This window comes from Delphinus delphis, chromosome 2 (genome assembly GCF_949987515.2).
Source record: "Delphinus delphis chromosome 2, mDelDel1.2, whole genome shotgun sequence".
Classification (NCBI taxonomy): domain Eukaryota; kingdom Metazoa; phylum Chordata; class Mammalia; order Artiodactyla; family Delphinidae; genus Delphinus; species Delphinus delphis.
The window spans coordinates 93,083,154-93,106,480 of NC_082684.1; the positions used below are offsets into that span (position 1 = coordinate 93,083,154).

Here is a 23,327-nt window from a genome sequence, read left to right on the forward strand (position 1 = left end):
TTTCCAGAAAGACTGGGAGTGGGTTTCAGTCTGCTGTCTGTGCAGTGCCCTGGGAGTAGCCTGCCAAGAACCAACTCTTCATTTGCTACTGTTTCATGGGACCCAGGAACGCAAGCCCCCAGCCACAAGAGCCAGGTGATCAAGTGGTGTCCCCTGAGCAGCAGCTACAAGAACCAGGGCACCAGTCACATGTGAAGCTCCTCTCCAGGAGACACTGGAGCTCTAGAATGTGGCATAGGGAGAGCATGAAGATACTGCCTGCCCTCTGAGGTCTCTGGAAAGGATGACAGTCAGCCCCTAGATGCATGTTTAATTAGACGGCTACCCCTCAGGCCTCAGCTATAATGATTAGCTAATAGGCCTCCTTCACAGAAAGACTGAGCTCCTGAGTCTGTTGCCTCTTGCTCTGCCATGGGAGGGGTGGTAGATATTTAAGAACTCTCTCTCCCCTGGTTACAATCCTGTGAGACCCACGAGTGTAAGCCCCACTGGCCACCAGAGCCAGATGATGTAGAAGTGTTCCCTGGCAGCAGCCGTTAAAAATCAGGACACCAGATAGGAATATGAGCTCCTTTCTGGGTAACGCCGATTACTATAGTCCCATGGGACCAGGAATGCAAGTTCTCCTGGCCTCCAGAGCCCGGCAGTCAAGAGGTGTCCCCTGGACGGCAGCCACAAAAATAGGGGCACCAGACACATGTTAACAGCTCCCTTTCAGGAGACACTGGTGCTCTGGAGTATGGCAAAGGGAGAGTATAAGGATGGCGCCCACCAGTCTCTGTCCCTGGAATGCGTTCCAGCGGGCTCCTAGATGTGTGTGTTAAATAAGATGCCTTCCCCCAGGCTGATGATTTAATATAAGCTGGGGAGCCTCCATCACTGGGCATGATCTGCTGCCTCTGAGCTGGGCCCAAGGAGCAAGTGGGTCTGAGCACACGGGCCCATTCAGAGCCATTTCTTAGATTGCTTCAGTCTTGTGGGTCTTGGGACATGAGCCTCATTGGTTTTAGGAGGTTCATCTCTCAGGTGCAGGTGCAGCTCTGAAGTGTTAAGGTGCCCAATGTGGGGTGCACACCCTTCACTCCTAAGGGAGAAGCTTCAGGTTTTGAGTTTTCTCCCTGTTGAGGATTATCATGCTGAGGGCGGGGGTGGGGTTTATGGTGGCATTGTGTGCCAGCCTCTCCAACCGGCTTCCATGTGGTTTTCTTCAGCCAGCCTTTAGGGTTTTTTAAGAGAAATTTTTCCTTCTGTAGCTGTAGACCCACTGTGCCCATAGGAAGAGGTGAGTTCAGGATCTTCCTATAACAACATCTTGAATTCTCCCCTTATTATATATTTTTTCAAATTGCACAATAACCATCTTTTCCCAGAAATTGCTTTATATTTAATATTTTACTCTACATTCTAGGCAGCTACAAAGTACCAAGGAAAGGAACACTTGCAAACATGGGCACCTGGAAATGAATGAGCTTAATCCCTTACATCTAAGGTCTTCAAGAGTTCACGACTTTTTGTAGAATTTCACAAATATGTTGTTCACAAACTGCCCTTTTTACATACAAGAAGTGAGGCTTACAGCTGACTACAAAGCCTCAGAATGGGAGAGTAGAGTGAGCTCATAATGCGAAGATTTATATTCTGCAATAGATGGCTCTGGGCCAGAAAATGAGGCCTAGCAAATGGATCTAACAACAGCCTGGAGAAAATCTGGTCTCTTTAAAAGTACTTCAAAAAATTTTTTTAAACAATACACTCTGCCATGAAAGCTCCTCTGGCTAGCCTTTCACTTCCCCATAGGCAGCCAGACTTTGTCCCCATCCAGGAAGTACCCTCCAAGGGTCCGAGTGTGCCAAGGATCTACCATTTTATAAATGATTCCCTCCCTTCTCTCCCCTCAAGCACGTGGAGCTAAACCAAAGAAAACGGCTCACTTTCTCTCTCCATGGCTGTGGGGCTCCGTGTCTTCCTCTCCCATTGGCAGGGTGTTCCTCTGGCCTGGAGTTCCTGTTCTGGGCTGTGCTGGACAGTGTCACCAACAGATGCTAGCTCTCTGCACTCCAACCCAGCTCCATGATTTTCTATGTATCACTGCATGGTTCTCTGCACTTTCAGAGGCTAATACAGTATTCCCTGGTGTGTGAACCACAGGTACTAGTTCTGAGGCAAATTGATCAGTTCTACATGAAAAATAAATAAGTAAACGTGCAGTTCTATGAGTTTGGGAAATGCTGGGCTACAGTGAAATTAAAGAGACTGTTTCTTGCAGGATGTCTCAGAGCCTTTAGAGAAATAATGTAGGGTGTGAATCTTTAAAAGGATAGTAATCAAGCTCTGATCAGAGGATCTTTTGGTGGAGGTGGGAGATCTGGAAGGGTTTTTGAGCCATGCAATACCTATTAAAACAACTGCATTCCTAGGACTCTTTCTATGATTCATGTCTTCTACTTAGAAGCTAAAAGCAACTAAAAGGCATCCACAGAGCAAAATACGTTATAAAGGCAGAGAAAAACACATACCTGGTCGAAAATCCCCATGGCTAAAACAGGCAGTGATGTGTAGACAATGTTAAAAAGGGTAATGAACCACTGGTCATAGACAGTCTGAAAAGAAATGAACACATCAGTGAGAAACATCTTCCACAGGTGTGAGAATATTCACTTTTAGGCTCTTGGACTGACTATCTCAATTTCCTGAGTTGGACGGGAGTCTGGTGTTAGAGTCAGACAGACATGAGTTCTCCCCAGGCTCTGTCTCTTATCAGCTCCACTGCTTTAGTGGGGTACTAGATTTTTCTAAACTTCAATTTCTTCATCTCTAAAATGAAGCCATACTCTCACTTGCAGAGTTGCAGTGGGGTGGATGAAAGGGTATCATATATGCAGAACACATAAAACAATGCTGGACACACACAAGGCCCTGGCCCCTGTGGTGGCTTATTTCATTCTTTAGGTTTTTAATGGCTTATAATAAGTCCAATTACCTGATCTAAGCGATAAGCAAGGATTCACTAACATCTTCAGAGGGAGATACGGAAATGAACCTGTCAGCCCCACCCTCTGTTCAAATGGAGAGCTTTTTCTTGGGAGTGGTTTAAAGCAAGGTGTACCTGGAACTAGCTGCTCGCTACAGTGGGTATAAATAAATAAGACAATAAAAATATTCCCTCACACCTATAGAGAGCACTTCCCTGCATGAGCCTCACTAAAAGTCAATGAGGCATGTGAAACAGTCATTATATCCCCATCGTATTAGTAAGTACCTAGAGGTATAGAAACAGAATGTAATAAGTGTTACAGAGCTTATCACAGGCAAAGGCAAAAATTAAAACCTAGGTCTCCAGATCCTAACCAATGTCTGTTCTACCACTCTGTCATTCATTCATTCATTCATTCAATATTTATTAAGAAACCACTATGTGCCAGGTACCAGGTTCTAGGCAATGGTATTTGAACATGATACAATCAGATAAAAATTCCATATGAAATATGCCTTGTAATGGTGTCAGGAAACAGACAATTTATACAATAACAAAGATATACATATATATATATATATGGTTGGTGAGTGAATGAGTGAGATGGTAATCAGTACTAGGGTGGAAAAGGGATAGGAAATATAGGAGGGCTGTAATTGTGATAAAGTGACTGGAGAAGGTCTCACTAAGAAGTAATATTTGAGAAAAAATCTGAAGGAAATAAAGAATCGAAATTTGCAGCTTTCTGGGACAGGAAAATTTCATACTGCAAGTAGAGTGCATGAAAAATCCCTGAGGCAAGAAAGCATCTGGTATGTTCAGAGGACAGCAAGACAGTCCATCTGGCTGGAGCAGAGTGACCTTCAGGGAGTCTAATGATGTCAAAGAAATAAAGAGGATCCTATGGAGGTAACCATGGCTTGTTCCCTAAGTAAAATGAGAAGACATTAGAGGATTGCGAGCAAAGAAACATCCTGATCCGATTTGTATTTTAACCTGAGCACTCCGGATGCTGTGCTGAGAATGGACTGAAGAGGGGCAATTGTGGAAGCTGGGAAACCAATTAGGAGGCTACTGCAGTGGTCCAGATGAAAGACGAGGGGGGCTAGATCAGGTGATCAGCAGGGAGAAGTGCTAGATTTTGAATATATTCTGAAGCACATTTTCTTCTTAGGGCAATTCTGAAAGCAATGAGGAATCTTAAATGCAAATGTTCCAGACAGAGAAACTAAAGGTAGGTTCTACATAGTTATACAGGTAAGGCAATCCTTTAAATCATGACCTGTACATGTACATTATGTTGAAGACAAAATATTTTGGTGTCTTTATTGCTAAATCTGGATTTGGACTACTCTGTGTCTTAGCATTATTGTTTATTCTTGAGATGGGTGTATATTTGTTCAAGGAAAGGGAAAGTGGAGGCCAGTGTTCAAAGGCCAAATCTCAATCTGGACTGTTCTGTTGAAGCTCCACAGGTGTTTTTATTCAATACTGAATAAACCAGACACTGTGAAAAAATGGTGATTATTGTATTCTGAGCAAGGTTAGCCCCATGGTAAGAAGTAAAGAGCATGGACATTCCCACTGTCAGTCATCTCAAGGAGAGTTCATTCTTAGGGCAAAAAAAAAAAAAAAAAAAAAAGAGAACAGAAAAGAGGAGTGGGGTAGATGAGGGAAGGAAGGAAATTATTTTACTCTCTGTGTATCTCAGAGAGTTGAGGCCTGGAATCGACATAGGAAAGACCTGCTCAATGTCATTCTCTTTGAGGGTAGGCTGAACGACAAGGCAGGAAAGTTGAATTCAACCACCAATAAACAGCTGAGACAGGATTTAGGCAAAGCGGCAACATTAGTAACTACCATCAAGAGGCCTATGCCTGTGACTCAGAATAACCATTCTAGTAACCAGTTTTTAAGTTCTCTGAACGGTAATTCCCTGTTATTATTCTTTGAGGCCTGCTAAACTCTGTTCTTTGAGTCTGACTCTGCTGTGAGGATTTGAAAGGGGGGCCTATGTCCAGAGATGTGCTAAGTGTTTAACAACTAGCTCTTCAAAAGAAAGAAAAAGCCCTGATTTGTAGCCTTGACCAATTTCCATGGTGTAAATATTTTCCCATGACTGTTCAAGCAGTCATATCACTGAGTTGAGAAGCGAGGTGCCACAGCATGCCATTGTATATAGTATTTCCACCACACAGATCCAACAGATAGAAATAACCTCAAGAGCATCATCAGCAAAATATGGTAAAAGCTAATTTAAAAGGGATGAGTCTTGAGTATTCATGAACTTTGTGTTTCATATAATTTATTTAACTCGTAAGTTTATATAATTTAATTTTTAATAACAGCTGTGTTTAACCACTGGCTCACATAAATCCTAAGAATTTAACAATCAGTTCCTAGGAACCAATATGGGCCAGCTCTAGCATACCACGGCCTATGTTTATGCTTGGACAAAGTAGTACAGACAGCAGCAGTGACCCAGAGGATCTTAGACTCAATGTGGCAAGAGAGAACCTACAGAAGGGCAGGTCAATAGCCTGGAGTATCAGGCAACCATGAGAACAGACCAGAAAAGTTTGTCAGCACTCCCTGGAAACCCCAGGATATTTTAGCAGAGGTATCTGAAACAAGCCTGGGTTTATGGTATGCATATAAGATAGGGGCATGTGCCATCAGTAATAATTGATTCATACCAAACTCCCCACTGAAGATAACGAAAAAAGCTAAGGAAAAGAAGGATCTTCATCAAAGCTTCAGTGAACTAACTAGTGGGGAATACCTGTCAAGATAAAGGAGAGGATAAGAATTTAAGAACCACTTCAAGGCGCAGGATGATGTTTTCTTTCTCCAGAGAGTGTGTTTATCTCCTTCTATCAGCTGCTGAGGTTCGGATGAAGGCCTGATGTTTTCTGCACCACCCAGCTGTCCTGCCTGTGACCCTATTGCCAGGAGGCTGCCCTTGGGTCCCAGTCCAGAGAGGGAAGTACTTCAACAGGATCTCTACCCTTGACAGGCATTGAACCTTATCCCTCTAGTCTCAGGAAACGATTAAAAGAGAGGATCCTGAGCTTCACAGTTGCCTCCTGTAGATCATCAACATCCTCAGGGCACATGGCTCAGAGCAGTGCAAACCTCCAGGGTCCCAGCCCAGAGCAGAGTTAACAGAGTCCCAGACACCAACTCCTATCTTCTGGACTCCGGTTTGCTCAGCCTCTCTCTCTTCCTTCGGATGAGCAAAGGTGTCCAACAAATCTATTCTTAGAGATATATGTTCAGAATGTCTGCCTTCGTGTACGAGGAGACATATGAAAATGCTCATACCAGAACTGGTTATAACAGTCCCAAACCAGAAACATCCATCAGGAGTGGAATGTAGAAAGACACTGTAGTATATTGATATCATAGAATTCTACAGAATAATGAAAAGCAAGGAACTACAGCTATATCCAAAACCACAAATGAATCAAAAAATATATACAATGTTGAGCAAAAGAAGCCAGACAAAAACGTATGATTCCATTTCAATAAAGTTTAAAAATGTGCCAATCTATTCTATGTTGTTTAGAGATTTATACTCATAGGATAAAATTATAAAACAAAGTGATTATAAAATATCAGGGCAATGATTAACTCCAGATAGTTGGAAAATGAGGTGTGACTGAGAAAAGGCAAGGGAGCTTCTGTGGTTTGGCAACGTTCTGGTTCTTGCCCTGGATCGTGGTGACGTGAGTGTTCATTTTACAATTTGTTAAGCTGACATTTATGTATTACGTACTTTTTTGGTGGATTTGTTATATTTTACAGTAAAAAAGGAAACACATGACCTTATTTTTTAGTCATAGCCTGGTGAGACTTTGGGCACTAGGAGGATTTTTAAAATCCTGACGACCATGCCACATCCAGGCCAATTAAATCAGTATCTTTGGAGGTGGGATGATCCAAGCATCGGTAATTGAAAAAATTTCCCAGGTGATTCCACTGTGAAGCCAAGACTGAGAATTTCACTTACCGCCACCCAAAAAAAAAAAAAAAGCACTAGCTGACACAAATCCTCAAGCAGCAGCTGATGGCGTCTTCTGACTTTCATTTCAATTCATTTTCTGATTGCAGTATGGAAAATATAAGAGGGGGAAAGCAATTAAATTGAAGTCTTATAGCATCAGGCAGAACCTGGTACTGTCAGATCTCTTCTTCTTCCTCCACCTCATCTACCATCAAACTTCTACTCACTGAGAAGAGATGATTTTAGGTACAAGGAAGAAAGAAAGAATCTGGAAAATTACTACAAGCTAAACTATGAGTAACTGATTAAACCTGCAATTATTTGACGGTAGCATTTGTAAGCTGGCATTCAGATTTGAAGCCTCATTTCACAACCGGAGCAAGAGAGGACAGGAAGGAAAATCAGTGAGAATAAAGTTTAAATGAGTTTTTGCAACTTCTTGCGAGAGTTTTTGCTGCCACACAGAATCACAACAAAAAGAAAACTCGCTGATATGTACTGAACACCATATGTACCAGGCACTATTTTAACATATATTGACTCGTTAAATACATATACTGACTCATTAAGTAATCACAACAATCCCGTGAGGTTGGTGCTATAACAGCCTCCAGTTTACAGATGGAGAAACTAGTTTGAGACCCATTATGTTAGGACACTGCCCAACGTCACACTGAACACAAAGATTTTTAAGGTGGGGTATGGAACTTTTAAGGGATCCACAATGGCAAAACTATTTTCAGAATGATGCTAAGAAGCTGATTATTTGCCCTATTCACTCTCATTCTTGCATAAGTATATATGACTTCTGATATCACAACGAACTGAATGCAGAAGCAGATATGAGAACCCAGCTGCTTCCTATTGTGCAAAATAATAAGAACTTAAGTATAAAAACTGACTCTCTTCTCACAGCTTATTTTTTGGAGAGTACAGTAATTTTTTCATTAAAATATGTCATTTAGGTAAACATATCATGGGTTCAATATTTTTTAATAAATTAATAAAAGTTTAAATTTTTTCTCCATTTTAATTTCTGATATGGTAAATATTGATAGATAGAGTCCTGAGATCACAGAGTTTGAGAACTGCTGGTCTAGCAAGTGTCAGGACCAAGTTCCAGCCCTGGTACTCAGCATTCACAGCACTGGCCATGGCATGAAACCACCTCTCAATCAGTGGTATCATTTGGCGAGTTTCTTTAAAAGCTTCTTTGCTCACATCATTTTAGACAGTTGAGAGTGTGCAATAAATACAGTTTTGTATGCTGTTTTTTGTCATTTGAAATGGTAACATTAGCATTTACCCAAGTTAAAAACCTGCCAATGGCTTCCATTTTACTTGGAGTGAAATCCGGGCTCTGCGCCATGACGTAAAGCTCTTCCTGAGCTATGCTTGTCTGCCTCTTCAACTTTGCTTCACTGTACTCTCGCCCTCACTCACGGAGCTTCAGCTTCACTGATTGTCTTTCTCTAACTTACCAGGCTCATTCCTACATCAAGGGACAACTGCACTTGCCACGCCCTCTGCCTGGAATACTTTAACCCCGGGGTATTCAAATGAAAGTTTCCCTCTAAACACTCAGGTCACAGTTCCAGTGTTACCTTCTCAATGAGAACTTCTACATTACCCAGTTCTTTCTTAATAACAATTCTGAAATCAGCTCACTAATTTACTTCTTTATTATCTGTCTTCATCCCACCAGAATATAATCTCCATGAAACAGAGACTTAACGCACAACACTAACTCCTGTGCCTAGAGCATCATCTAGCCAATGGTAGGTGCTCTATAAATATTTGATGAATTATTTTACAACTTTTTATAAATGTTAGACATTTAACTTGCTACTAGACCCTCCGCTGAGGATGTGACACAGGCTTCTCAAACTCAGTGTGCCCAGGCCTGGACTCATTCTCACAGTTCCTTAACCAGGCTCCCTTCTTGTGTTCCCTGTATCAGTTTCTGACACCACCACCTCCATCCCAGGGTCCAAGTCAGAAATATGATCTCTCTCCCTCTCTCCAACACCCGACATCAAATTAATCCCAGATCCCACTGATTTAACCATGCCAGATCGCTTGTGCTGCAGCCCAAACCACTCTTCACTTCTGTGGCTTTCCTCCTATTGTCCCCCCTCCACCCCATGGCCATCCTTTCCCCCCTCACCTGCTTCGCTCTGATTGATCCTTGAAGGGTCAGCCCAGAGACAGATCTTCTAGGAAGACTTTCTGAGCCCTGCCCACTTCCATCCTCCAGGGCTGGGTTCCAGGCCACTCCTTTGTAGTCCCATGACACTCCACACCTCACCGCTTCATAGCTGTCGACTCACAATTATTTATAGGCTGGTTCCCAGGCCCTCCCCAAGGGGGAAACCAAGCAGGACCCTGTGGGGCTCCTGGGCATGGAAGCCTTTCCTTGTCCCCCATTTCTTGTTTGTAGGAAACAGACTCCAGCCTCCGTGACCTTCCCTGAGTTCCAAAGGGAAGATTCGAAGAGTTGCTAATCAGGGAAGGGAGGGGATGCCGAGAAAAGGCAGGAGCAACGAAGAAACAATAGTGCAGCCTTGGGGCAGGGTCCTGGTTCCACCTCCAGGGATACACATAACAATCTCTTTGAGCTCTTTACAGAACTAAAACCCCCAACAAATGGAAGATGTCAGCATTCTTCATTCCAGAGAGGATGACAGTTTGATAACCTTGAGAAGCTCATCAGACCACCTGAGACCAGATTACAGGAGTGCAGGCCCTGAACACACCCTAATCATATCAGCAACCCTACCCTTGAACCATTGCTATAAAACTCCTCACCAAATCCTCCTGGGTTGGGACACACAGTTTTTGAGGGCAGGAGCCTGCTGTGTCCCCCTTTGCCTGGCAAAGCAATAAAGCTCTTCTTTTCCACTTCACCCAAAACTGTCTCCAAGATTCAATTCAGCACTGGTACACAGAGGCCAAGTTTTTGGCATCACTGACAGCAGGTCACACAATTTATTCATCTGTGGGAGCTCAGGAACCTAACTCAATGCCCGGCAGATGGTAAGTATTCAACAGAAGGAAGCTGGTATCTTAAGGGTAAAGGTACTGGAGTCAGAATTCTGATAGAACTGCGTGTCCCTGAGCAAAATACTCAATCTCTCTCAGTCTTAGGTTCCTTGGCTATAAAATGGGGATTTGAGGGGGGCTGTGAGTATTCAATGAAATGCGTAGATGCCAGTACAGCAGCACCTGACAAACAGATAGTGAATACATTTATTATGCAAGGAAGGGAGGGAGGGAGGGGCCTGCAGGGATTCAAGCTTCAAGCGATATGTTTAACGGTAAATAAAAAGGTATATTTTCCCACAAATTATACTTTTCTATGAAAATACAATTTTTTATTGCTACAACTAACCATAGATATTTCTATCCATAATAAACTACTATATTAATGAAATCAACAGAAAATTAGAGCACGATTTAAAGAAAACCAAATACCTTGATATAATTATCATTTTCCTCGTGAATACTTAATTGTATCAATCACTGTTCACTCTTACTCTAGTTTTGCCTCAAATGTGTTAAACTGAGTCATTCACTTTTAAAAGACACCTTTCCCAGTTGTGTGTATTGATTTAGCACAGCTTAGGCTTTAGGGTCTTCCATAAAAAATCAAATCACAAGCAGTATTTCTTCTACAACAGGCTTCTTCCTCTCCTTGCAAGAGATCTCCAGCTACTCAAATAGTTATCCTAGTAAATGCTCCACTTCTCCTTTAAGTCCTTAGCTACACTCAGAAAAGTTCACAGACACCCTCTGGTGACTAAGACCAAAAGAGAGGGGCATACTCATGACCCACATGGACCCCATCCCTGTTTCTCCCCTTCCACGCATGCTCAAGCCCTCTACTATTTCCACTACCCCCTCACAAACACTCTCTCCCTCCCTCCCTTCCCCTCACATGTGGGTTCATCAGATGCCCCAAAGATATGGGCGGGGTGAAGGAAGGAGGAGGAATGATTCCTCTGTAGCCTCTCCCGTGGGAAGCATTCTGGCCGGGGACTAGACCAGACCAGTGCTGACATTCTGATTTCGGGTGACTCAAATTGTTTATATAAACAGGAGTCCTGAACAAAAATATTTGTCCTGAGGCCCCCGTCCTCCTAGGGGCAGCCATACCACCTCTACTTCCAAATTTTCTGTTACCCATTTCCAATATTCTTAATAAGAGGGAAAAGCCATGCTCCTGTGCCATGCCACTAGTATGTTTGGAAGCCTAAAAGTGTCTCTTCACAGATCAGAAAAAAGACAGTGGAATGTTCATTTTTCCAACTTCACTGTTTTCCTATTTAAGGAAAGCTCCTCCTGGCTCCCTTCTCTGTGGGAGCAATTTATCAACCTTATCAACCATTTTATACATAGAGTAAAAATACTCCAGCTATAAATTATAATCTAACAGCTTGGGGAACACAAAATCTATGATTTATAGAATACCACATTTAAATAAACCTTAATAAGGATCTTAAACAGTTACAAAGGTCTTTCTCTTCTGAGACTATTGGCTTAGCTCCTTGTTCAAATGACAGGATGAACTACCTCTCTGGAGACATGTATTCCCCCCTTTTGCTCTGTGTTGCAGAGGAAAACTATATAATGATATTTTTCTTTTTGGCCTTAAAAAATTTGTCATTTAAAGAAAACACATTGTGGAATAAATATGAGGTGCTTAGCCTCAGCACATCTGTTACTGATTTGTGTAATTAGCAGAAACCCACCAGCAGGATCCAGGAGGAATGGCCCAGACCTGAGCACCCGCCCCTCCCCCGGTTTTCCACAGAGCACATGTGGAAGGGGAGGAGAGGGGAACCGCCAGCCTGGTTGACGTGGGCTCACAGGTAACCAAATCCATGAAGTCATCCAAGCCTTTAGGTTAGTCACACTCTTTCACGTCACTTTCCAAACTTTTCATTGTGATTTTTCTTATACTGTTTGACAGAACTAATGTTTTTCTGGCCTTGACAAGATAATTGTTTCCATATCACAGCAGAATTAAAAAAAAAAAGTACACAGCTCTGTATCTCACTGACAATGATAAATTGTCATCAGATAATATCAGAAGTACACAGTGCCAGTAGTTGCAGTTTCAAATGTGAATTTCCTAAATAGGGCTTCAACCAATGGTTTTTTTTTTGTTGTGGGTTTTTTTTTTTGGTGGAGGAGGCAGGTGGTTGAGGGGTTCTTATGGCTCTATCTCTGGTGGGGGATAGTTTATTAAAAGTCCTGAGGGCATAAGGTACTTTTAAAATAAGTTACACGTATAAACTGCACACAAATCCACAGTGGATTCCACGAAAATCATGCAGGCTTTGATAACAGACTGAGATAAAGCATGTCCTTAGAAAAGGTCCATGATTCAGTTTAAAGACTTCTCTGACCTTTATCCAAACCCCTCTGGTCCAGAAATCTGGTTGGAAATCTCATCAGGGCAGATTATATTTAAATGGTCTTTTAGTGGCAGTTTGGTTGGAGTGTTTGCTGGCAGAAGGTGGCCTCCAGCTTCCAGATGATTCCAGGAGGAAGTTGCCACCTTTCTAAGGATCCAAGCTGTGGGAGATACTCCCTACAGCATAAGCTCTCTCTCAGTAAGAGAGTTCATTTTCTCCCCCATAGTCCTAGTATACTGACTGTTTCTGGACGTTTCTCCTTTAGATTCCAAATAAAGCAAACATTTGCCTGATTAGGGGTTAGGAGAATACAGTATTTTTTTTTTTTTAAAGATATCGCCATTCTCTCAAGTCTATAACAATTCCAGTGGCCATTTATCAAGCGGAGCAGAAGGGGCACTGGAAAAAAGTCAGAAGGCATGATGAGCTCTAGCGTCAGCCTTGTCTACCACCGATCCTCAGCTCTTGGGGGACTCAGGTTCCTCCTCTATCAAATGAGGGGTTAGACTCAGTATCTCTGACATTCCCTGCCAGAGCAAAGATTTTAGATTTCCACAAGACATACACCTTCTGTTCTGTGTCCCAGCTGCTTCTCCCAGGAAAGCCTACCCAGCAAAGCGAACAAAAGCAGTCTGGTCCCTCCCAGGCAGATTCTTTCTCCATGTGTCCTAAAGCAATCACAACAAAGGTGAGGCGCTGAAGCCAAGCAGAGGAAAGTCCATAAACCGAGCACAGCCCAGCCTGCACCACATCATCGTCCATCTGAGATGTCCTAAGTGCCACCGTCTCACGAGCAGTGAATCGCCCCACCCACCGGCCCCGTGGAGCCTAGCACGCCACAGCCGGATGGGCTTGCACACCTGCCTCAGCCCACCTACCAGGATGGGGCAGTGCCTGGAATCTACCGGAGCTACCATCAGAGAATAAGAGACTGGAAAAACTTCACCAGGCCCCACGACACGGGCCAAGGGAGTAAAGAAATAGCACATGTCACTTCGTTAAGTAATTAAATTGGTGTTTTAAAAGTCAACAATGTGTCTGTGAAAGAACAATCTATTTACGTTTGGTCAGGTGTTTTGGGCTGCAGAGTAGATTACTTCAAAGCAATCTGTTGAGAGATGCAGGGAAGAAATACTTAGGTGCTTATGAATCACGCTGAGATTGGACAGGGCTGGTCCCAAGATACGGCCCGTCCATGACAAATTTAATTTTAAAAAAGTCTTGGTGGAAAAATAAGCGAAAGGTGACTACAGAGTTATTCAACATCAGTTTCACATTTATGAAAATAAAATCGTTCCCAGACTGTTAAGTTCCCTGAGGGCAGGAACTGCATCCCTCTGGTTCATTCTTGTGTCACTGGAGGCCTGCAGAGCCCTTGGCCCCAAACTGGTACTCAGTTTATTCTTTTGAAATGAATGAGCGTTCAGAGACTATAGGCTCTGTGCTGGAGGATGTGAGTGAGTCTCACTCCTATGGGGATTAGACAGAGAAGTGATGCATATCAGGTCTGCCAAGCAAGGGCCTCTGAACACATGCCTGCTGTTACTGAATCTGCCGGGTCCTGGGGCTTTTATTACTACTGGCTCCATTTCACCGAGGAGCTTTCAATTCCACTGAAGCAATGTAGGAGAAGGATGGCAGCGGTGGGAAGACCTCAGACGGCCAACTTTCATTAACAGACTGGAAGTAAGCAGTTTTCTAATGGGCTCTAGGAGCTAAGAAAGGCTTGTCGCCCAACATGTGGTTTTGGAGACCCAAGCCAGCTAAATGATTTCAATGGGGGAAAAAGTGTCACTGCAAAAATGTCCCCTATTCAAAAATTCTCATTCTCTGTAGAGTAGCATTTCTCCCAAATATGTTGTTTTCTTTTCACTTGCCTCATATTTACAGCATATTGTCCTCAGAAAAACAGGGCTAAGAAAAAAAGCCAAGAGATTTTTCAGTTAAACCTGTCGTTAATCAGGAGCTTCTAGGGAAAAACAGGGAATGGAAAAGAGACAATGATCCTGACCAATCTCAATTCCATATCCGAGTTGCTGTCACAGCCAGTTCTCAGTATTACTAACACACCAGCCCGCTCACATGGGGGTGGGGTGGGGGGAGACCAGCGTTTCCATCTCTATAGTGGTATAACATCTGTTCTAGAAGATACTTCTTGCTGTATGCAATAAGTAATGCCATGCAGTTTTTTAAAGGTATTTCTGAATGAGTTGGTTTTAAATGGAATTTTGGAAATTAAAAAGAGATTAAATTCAGCTAACTGCAGGTCAGTTGGAAAGTGTTCAGGTATGACAGGAGGCTTTCCCTCCTTTTACTCTAGTCTCGCACCTTTACACAAACTAGCCCCTGCATCCCTGCAGGTAGCTACACCTGCACGCCTCCAGACCTCCGCTTAATTTTGAAAATGTTCATATACTCACTTGAGATTAATTGAGCCCCTGAAGTCACACCAGATGCTCACACATGCCTTCTTTTTCCCATGCTCTCATATTAAGTTCAAATACAGTACTTCTATCAGACATATTTGTGCATATCTTTATTTCCCAATGAGAAAATGAGTTCCAGGTGGGTGGGAACTTGGCCTAGTCATCATTTTGTTTTCTCTTCCCAAGACAGTAAACAAGCATTCGTACTAGCAATACAATGTTGTGTGACTCACGGCTATAAGCAAGGGATGAACTATTCAATTTAAAATGACAAAAATTGTAATGTTTATAAACTCAGAATAAACTGCAATAAATTCATATTTCAGAATGCCATTAAGAAAAATAACATTTTTGAAGAATGTAAAACAAGAGGGATTTCTCAAAATGTGATTTTTTAATAAGAAAAAAGCAAAGAGTATGTTCTCAGATATATAAAAGTCAATATATTCACATAAAATTATCTTTATCATAAGGAAAAAACTTTGAGGATAGTGAAAAAGATTTTACAGAAGTTTAAATGAAAACCTCCCCCCCACCCCCCCTGATTCCTTTAGCATATAAAACAGGACTAATTTATCCCTGGACTAGATTTAATTAAGAAAATGGAAGTTTTTGAAAGAGAGGAACATAAATAGCCTATGCTTCTGGGAATAATATTCTTAGCATCATTTTGTCCTTTGTACATTTTACTGCCTCAAAACATTGAAACTAGGATAAATAGTTTTGAAACTGTCAGAGCCATCTAGTCCAGACTTGCCCTAAGTGGTTTCTATGTGGTACTGTAGAGTTCTGTAGGACTTTATGCATGTTGCTTGGGGAAAACAAGGTTCCATGTCACATGAGTTTCAGTAATAATACCAAATATCATTGACCCTGAGACACTATTTCTTCTAAGAGACACCATTATTGATGCCAAGATTAGACCAAATGGAGAATCTATCATTCTCATAATGCTAGGGCAGCAACAGGCTGAATCTTTAGTGTGAGAGTAAAGGAGAAACAAATCTTTATGCAGAAAGGGACTGCAAGGAAACTTGCCTGTGTCAACCTTGGAACTAGCTAAAGGGAGAGACAAAAAAATTTCTCCTGAAAACTTGACTCTCAAATGGTATTCACCAGAGTTTACAGTTCAAATTCAAAAAAATCCTGGAACAGAGAGAAAGATCTCAGGTAGGCAGTATCCCCAGGGAACTGGCAGATGACACACAAATGCTCTCTGGAAAAAAAGAGACTTCAGAAGTGATGTCATCAAGATGGCAGCATAGGTCATTCCCAGCTTCAGTCTCCCTCACAAGAAGACTACCTAACAACTATCCACAGACAAGACACCACTGTGAAAATCCCAGAACTGGGGGCTGAAGCTGTCCTGTTGGATCACAGAGACTGAGAAGCATCACATTAGAAGGGAAGGAGGAGCAGCTATACCCTGACTGTGTCACCCCTCCCCCAGGCCGGTACAGCACTGCACCAAAAGGGCCCCTCTGGGCCTATGGTTTCTCCACTGGGAGAAAGAGAACCCAAAGTGGATCAGATAGAGACAGATAAGTGGGGGACAGGGCTTACAGCAATCAGCACTCAGCAGCACTGAAGCAGAGATGCCAGCCAGGGGCTCTGCCCATATGCAGAGCTGAGCCAGTAGCCCCTTCTGGCCAGGGACTTTGTTTGGTCCAGGCAGCTCTGCCTGATATGGGTAACCAGTCAACAAGCTATATTTGCTGTGGAGACTGTTCTGTGGCCCCACCTAGGCAGAGAAGAAAATTCACAATCTGCTGAGTATAGCCCCCCAGTCCTACCCAACCGGGAAGCCTGGCCACTGAACCCAGGTAGCCAGGGAGCCCTCCATGCTACAGCCCTGCTTATACAGAGCCCCAGGCCAGAAGGCCTACCCAACTCTGAAGTATAGCCTCTGGTCTCATATGACCAGGGAGTCAGAACAGCGACCCTGGGTAGCCTCAAAGCCCAGCGTATGGTACCACCCAGTCGAGAAACCCAGTCTATAGCCCCACCCTGAAGCAGAGTCCAGCATACAGAACTGCCCAATTGCTAAATGCTGCCTGTAGCCCAGCCCAATCAGGGAGCTCAGCCAGTGAGTCCACCCAATCATGGAGCATAGTCTGTGGGTCCCATCTGATGTGGAAGCCCAGACAGGGACCCAGTCCAACTTTGGGACACACCCTTTGGTCCCACCTCATCACAGAGCACAGCGTGAGGTCCCATCCAACCTTAAAGCCCTGCCTATGGACCTGCATAAACAAAGAATGCAGCCGTGAGCACCATCTGGTCAGGAAGCACAGCCTGAAATGTCATCTACTGTGAGCGAACACAGAGCCCAGCCAGCAGCAGCCCCCTGACCTCAGAGCATAGGCAGTGACTTCACCCAGCTAGAGACCCTGACAGCAAACCCCACTGCCCACAGATGCTGCCAGCTGACCCATCAAGTACCCCAAGCTGCAGGAGATCTATGAACCGTCTGACAAGGAATTCAGAATAATCCTCTTAAAGAATTTCAGTGAACTATAAGAATACACGGGCAACTAAAATTAAGAAAACAATGCATAAACAAAATGAGAAGTTCAACAAAGAAATAGAAATCATCAAAACGAACAAATAGAAATCTTACAGCTGAAGAATACAATGAGAGAAGAAAGCAATAAGAGCATCAACAACAGACTCAACCAAGTAGAAGAAAGAATCAGTAAATCTAGAGCATAAGTCATGTTAAATTATCCAAACTCAAACAAATAGAAAGTAGAATGGTGATTTCCACAGGCTGGAGAGAGAGGGAAATGGGGAGCTGTTTTTCAATGAATATAGAATTCAGTTTTACAGGATGAAAAAATTCTGGAGATCTGTTGTACAACAACGTGAATGTACTTAATACTACTGAACTGTACACTTAAAAATGGTTAAGACAGTAAATTTTATGTTTATGTGTTTTACCACAATTAAAAATATTTTAAAATTATTTTTTAAAAACTGACATAGACCACAATTAAAAAACCTACTTCATATGGTTATTATAAGTATTGAGCTAATACAGTCAAAATATTTACACAATGCCTGGCACATAGTAAGTGCTCTCTAAGTGTTAGCGATACTTGCAATTTGCTTTTGTCCCTACCTGTTGGTGTCAACAATATCATGATTCCACCTAGCAGATGACAGCAAAACATTTATGCCATTACATGGGCACTGTCACTGACTTGCTGCCTTTTCTTCTCCAACAGACCATAACAAATTACTACTTGCCACTCTCCTGACAAGCCTATCTACTTTTCTGGAATAAAACCTTCAATTCTCCACAATGTGGACAGCTAATAAAATTTGTGAGATCACATTTTGCCATGTTCACAAAGAATGCACCTCTTAGACATCCCTTTCCGTACCTGAGATATAAGTTCCAGCAGGCATCACAGTCTGACACATACAAGGGGCTTAGTAAATATTCACTGAATGAATGAAAGCCTTAAATAGTAGGATTCAGGGATCCTGTCCAGTAAGTATAAATCTTTTATTATTATTATTTTATTATTTACACTGAAAACTAGTTAATCGCACAATATTCCTTTGAATCCATTGTCAGTCCTAAATGGGCCTCTGTGTTCTTCCTGATGCTAGTGAGTTGAGCTGGACCAGTGGTTCTCAAGCTTTAATGTGCATGGGAATCACCTGAAAGTCTTCTGAAGCACAGCTCCCTGGGCCCCACCTGACTCTCTGATTCAGTAGGTCTGAGGTAGAGCTCCCAAATTTGCATTTTCAACAAGTTCCCTGTAGATGCTAATGTTGCAGGTGGGGTACCATACTTTGAAACCATGGGGCTGGCCAATATAGAAGAAAATCTGAAGGTATCCTTTTTGAACCCAGAGCCTGGAGTGAAATCCAATCTGATGACTTTTCATTTTGTCCACTCTGGACTCTACTCAATTTGATCATATCATCATAAAAATTAGGGCAAAATGGGTAGCAGTCCAAGATTTCTACTCAGTAGCCCAACTGGTCTTATGTGGTGACTCCTCCCCTCCTTACAGAGGATTATTGGCTTATTTAAATCAGCAAAGACCTAGGCAAAGCAAAATAAACCAGGGAAAATCCACTCTTGGTCTTTCCTAGAATGAAGCTATATATAAGAAATGTATTACTTGTGGTCCAATTAGCCATCCTATGTTAATATTAACACCACTGAAAAAAGACATCTTTCTACTTTCTGGAATCAATGCCATAATCACACTAAGCTCTTAAGACACTGAGCCCACAGTGCTGGTCAGGCTGCACACATTTACACAGACCAGATGCAAAGCCTGTAGAGATGGCCCTTGGTGCAGGTAGAGTAAGTGGCACCTGCAGGAGTGACTGGACGCATATTGGAAGGACTCTCCTTGCTGGATCTACCTCAAGCAAGCATAGGAAAGGACTCTAGAAACAACCAACAACATTGAAATGACTATATGCCTTCTATATGCCAGGTGCCGTTCAAGACTATAGGCTGTATGGATGACTCAGATGTGCTTCCTTTCCTTGAGAAGCTCAGGGTTAAGCTAGATAAAATCATAAGAGACTGGGTGAATTGGGAAAAGAAATCCTCTCCCCTGAAACACATACCCATTTTTCTCCTGACCTTGTCTTAGTGCATGTAAGCCTCAGGGGCCATGGCTTTGGCAGGGTTGATAAGAAGATTCTAAGCCCTCTGGAACAATTCTTTTAGGGGGAAAAGCTGTTTGCTTAACTGGCCCCTATGCCTCAGAAAAGATGAGTAGAGTCCAGAGTGGACAAAATGAAAAGTCATCAGATTGGATTTCACTCCAGGCTCTGGGTTCAAAAAGGATACCTTCAGATTTTCTTCTATATTGGCCAGCCCCATGGTTTCAAAGTATGGTACCCCACCTGCAACATTAGTATCTACAGGGAACTTGTTAAAAATGCAAATTTGGGAGCTCTACCTCAGACCTACTGAATCAGAGAGTCAGGTGGGGCCCAGGGAGCTGTGCTTCAGAAGCCTTTCAGGTGATTCCCATGCACACTAAAGCTTGAGAACCACTGGTCCAGCTCAACTCACTAGCATCAGGAAGAACACAGAGGCCCATTTAGGACTGACAATGGATTCAAAGGAAGATTGTGCGATTAACTAGTTTTCAGTGTAAATAATAAAATAATAATAATAAATAATAAAACAAAGAAGAACTCAGAAAAGACACATGCTCAATTAAATCAAACATTTAAGAAACCTAATTACAGCCAGGTGGTGTGTCTTATAGCTGAGTTTATATCAGATACTCATGTATTTGGAGCAATCATTGTTCTCCCTTGCTGTTCTCTTTTAAACTGAAAATACTGTTGAGAAGATTAAAAATCTAATTGCTTAACATTTGACTCTGACCAGTTTTATCAGATCCCGAAAGCAGAGCAGAAAATCACCTAAATGTAGAGATTAGAAGTCACTGAACATTCATTTCAACTTCATAGTTTTAACAAAGACAGCTTTGGCAGTAAATTTGCCTATCCAAGCCTGGTGTGTCTGTCTGCCCATTCAAACCACTAACTACTCCTCTGCGTCCTAAGAGCTCTAAATAAGGGTTAAGGCATCTCTTCTGTGTTTTGTGATCTTTCAAAAGCCCCAAACTTTTATAATATGAAAACTGGATCTCTCAAAAACACCACTTAGCAAATAGCCTTGCTGCATTCTCATGTGGAGAAAAAGCCAACAGTCTAGGAGGGCACAGGCCACATTCCCATGCTTGTCTTTGTTAGACTAAAGTGGAACCCGGAGCAGGTAAATATCCCCACTCCAGTGCCTTCTCTGAAGCGGCGCTAAGAAAACTTTTATTTCTGAGAAACTAAAATCAAGACTTTGCTTTACTTCAACTGTCTAGATATTACCAAAAATATCAACAGAATTTGCTTTTAGTTTGGGGAATGTTATTCTTAAAAGAGAAAATTAAAAATGGGTATGGATGTGCCTTTAGGAAATCTCAACTTCTCAGAAAAAGGGGAAAATGTACAAAACCAATTTTCATTACAAAAAGGATTTGCTAATCTCCCTTGGAACATTTATGATAACATAAAATGCTAAGATTTAATTCATACTCATTTTTTCTGGAATAAAATAATTGAAAAAATTAGCTCCATGTATATCATTGAAACCAGTAACTAAAACAAGAGGAAGGAGGAGTTGAGGAAGATGGCGGAAGAGTAAAACGCGGAGATCACCTTCCTCCCCACAGATACATCAGAAATATATCTACACGTGGAACAACTCCTACAGAACACCCATTGAACGCTGGCAGAAGACCTCAGACCTCCCAAAAGGCAAGAAACCCCCCACGTACCTGGTAGGGCAAAAGAAAAGAGAATAAACAGAGACAAAGAATAGGGACGGGCCCTGCACCAGTGGGAGGGAGCTGTGAAGGAGGAAAGGATTCCACATACTAGGAAGCCCCTTCGCGGGTGGAGACTACGGGTGGCGGAGGGGGGAAGCTTCAGGGCCACGGAGGAGAGCGCAGAAACAGGGGTGCGGAGGGCAAAGCGGAGAGATTACCGCACGGAGGATCAGGGCCGACGGGCACTCACCAGCGCGAGAGGCTTGTCTGCTCACCCGCCGGGGCGGGCGGGGCTGCGAGCTGAGGCTCGGGCTTCGGTTGGAGCGCAGGGAGAGGACTGGGGTTGGCGGCTTGAACATAGCCTGAAGGGATTAGTGCACCACGGCTAGCGGGGAGGGAGTCCGGGGAAAAGTCTGCACCTGCCGAAGAGGCAAGAGACTTTTTCTTCCCTCTTTGTTTCCTGGTGCGTGAAGAGAGGGGATTAAGAGCGCTGCTTAAAGGAGCTCCAGAGACGGGCATGAGACACTAAGGCTGCTGTTGCCGCCACCAAGAAGCCTGCGTGCGAGGACAGGTCAATATCCACACCTCCCTGCCGGGGAGCCTGTGCAGCCCGCCACTGCCAGGTTCCCGGGATCCAGGGACAACTTCCCCGGGAGAACGCATAGCGCGCCTCAGGCTGGTGCAACGTCACACTGGCCTCTGCCACCGCAGGCCCGCCCCGCACTCCGTGCCCCTCCCTCCCCCCTGGCCTGAGTGACCCAGAGCCCTCGAATCAGCGGCTCCTTTAACCCCGTCCTGTCTGAGCGAAAAACAGACGCCCTCCGGCGACCTACACGCAGAGGCGGGACCAAATCCAAAGCTGAAACCCGGGAGGTGTGCGAACAAAGAAGAGAAAGGGAAATCTCTCCCATCAGCCTCAGAAGCAACGGATTAAATCTCCACAATCAACTTGATGTACCCTGCATCTGTGGAATACCTAAATAGACAACGAATCATCCCAAATTGAGGAGGTGGACTTTGGGAGCAAGATAGATTTTTTTTTCCCCTTTTCCTCTTTTTGTGAGTGTGTATGTGTATGCTTCAGTGTGAGATTTTGTCTGTATAGCTTTGCTTTCACCATTTCTCCTAGGGTTCTGTCCGTCCGTTTTTTCTTTTTTTATTTAAAAAAATTTTTTTTCTTCATAATTATTTTTTATTTTCATAACTTTATTTTATTTTATCTTATTTTACTTTATCCTCTTTCTTTCTTTCTTTCTTTCTTTCTTTCTTCCCTCCCTCCCTCCCTCTCTCTCTCCCTTTCTTTCTTTCTTTCTTTCTTTCTTTCTTTCTTTCTTTCTTTCTTTCTTTCTTTCTACTTTTTCTCCCTTTTATTCTGAGCCATGTGGATGAAAGGCTCTTGGTGCTCCAGCCAAGAGTCAGTGCTGTGCCTCTGAGGTGGGAGAGCCAACTTCAGGACACTAGTCCACAAGAGACCTCCCAGCTCCAAATAATATCAAACGGTGAAAATCTCCCAGAGATCTCCATCTCAACACCAACACCCAGCTTCACTCAACGACCGGCAAGCTACAGTGCTGGACACCCTATGTCAAACAACTAGCAAGACAGGAACACAACCCCACCCATTAGCAGAGAGGCTGCCTAAAATCATAATAAGGCCACAGACACGCCAAAACACACCACCAGATGTGGACCTGCCCACCAAAGGCAAGATCCAGCCTCATCCACCAGAACACAGGCACTAGTGCCCTCCACCAGGAAGCCTACACAACCCACTGAACCAACCTTAGCCACTGGGGACAGACACCAAAAAAACGGGAAATACGAACATGCAGCCTGCAAAAAGGAGACCCCAAACACAGTAAGATAAGCAAAATGAGAAGACAGAAAAACACACAGCAGATGAAGGAACAAGGGAAAAACCCACCAGAACTAACAAATGAAGAGGAAATAGGCAGTCTACCTGAAAAAGAATTCAGAATAATGATAGTAAAGATGATCAACAATCTTGGAAATAGAATAGAGAAAATGCAAGAAAATTTAACAAGGACCTAGAAGAACTAAAGATGAAACAAGCAATGATGAACAACACAACAAATGAAATTAAGAATACTCTAGAAGGGATCAATAGCAGAATAACTGAGGCAGAAGAACGGATAAGTGACCTGGAGGATAAAATAGTGGAAATAA

General features: G+C 43.1%; 1 protein-coding gene across 1 annotated transcript in view; it reads right to left on the bottom strand.

Annotated features, from left to right (window-relative positions):
* The window catches only part of ATP8B4 (ATPase phospholipid transporting 8B4 (putative)), a 366,096-nt gene that overhangs the window by 20,754 nt on the left and 322,015 nt on the right, over positions 1 to 23,327 (bottom strand). The window contains exon 25 of the mRNA XM_060005221.1: positions 2,517 to 2,600. Coding sequence (XP_059861204.1) covers positions 2,517 to 2,600 — 84 coding nt within the window. The remainder of the gene's footprint in view (positions 1 to 2,516; positions 2,601 to 23,327) is intronic.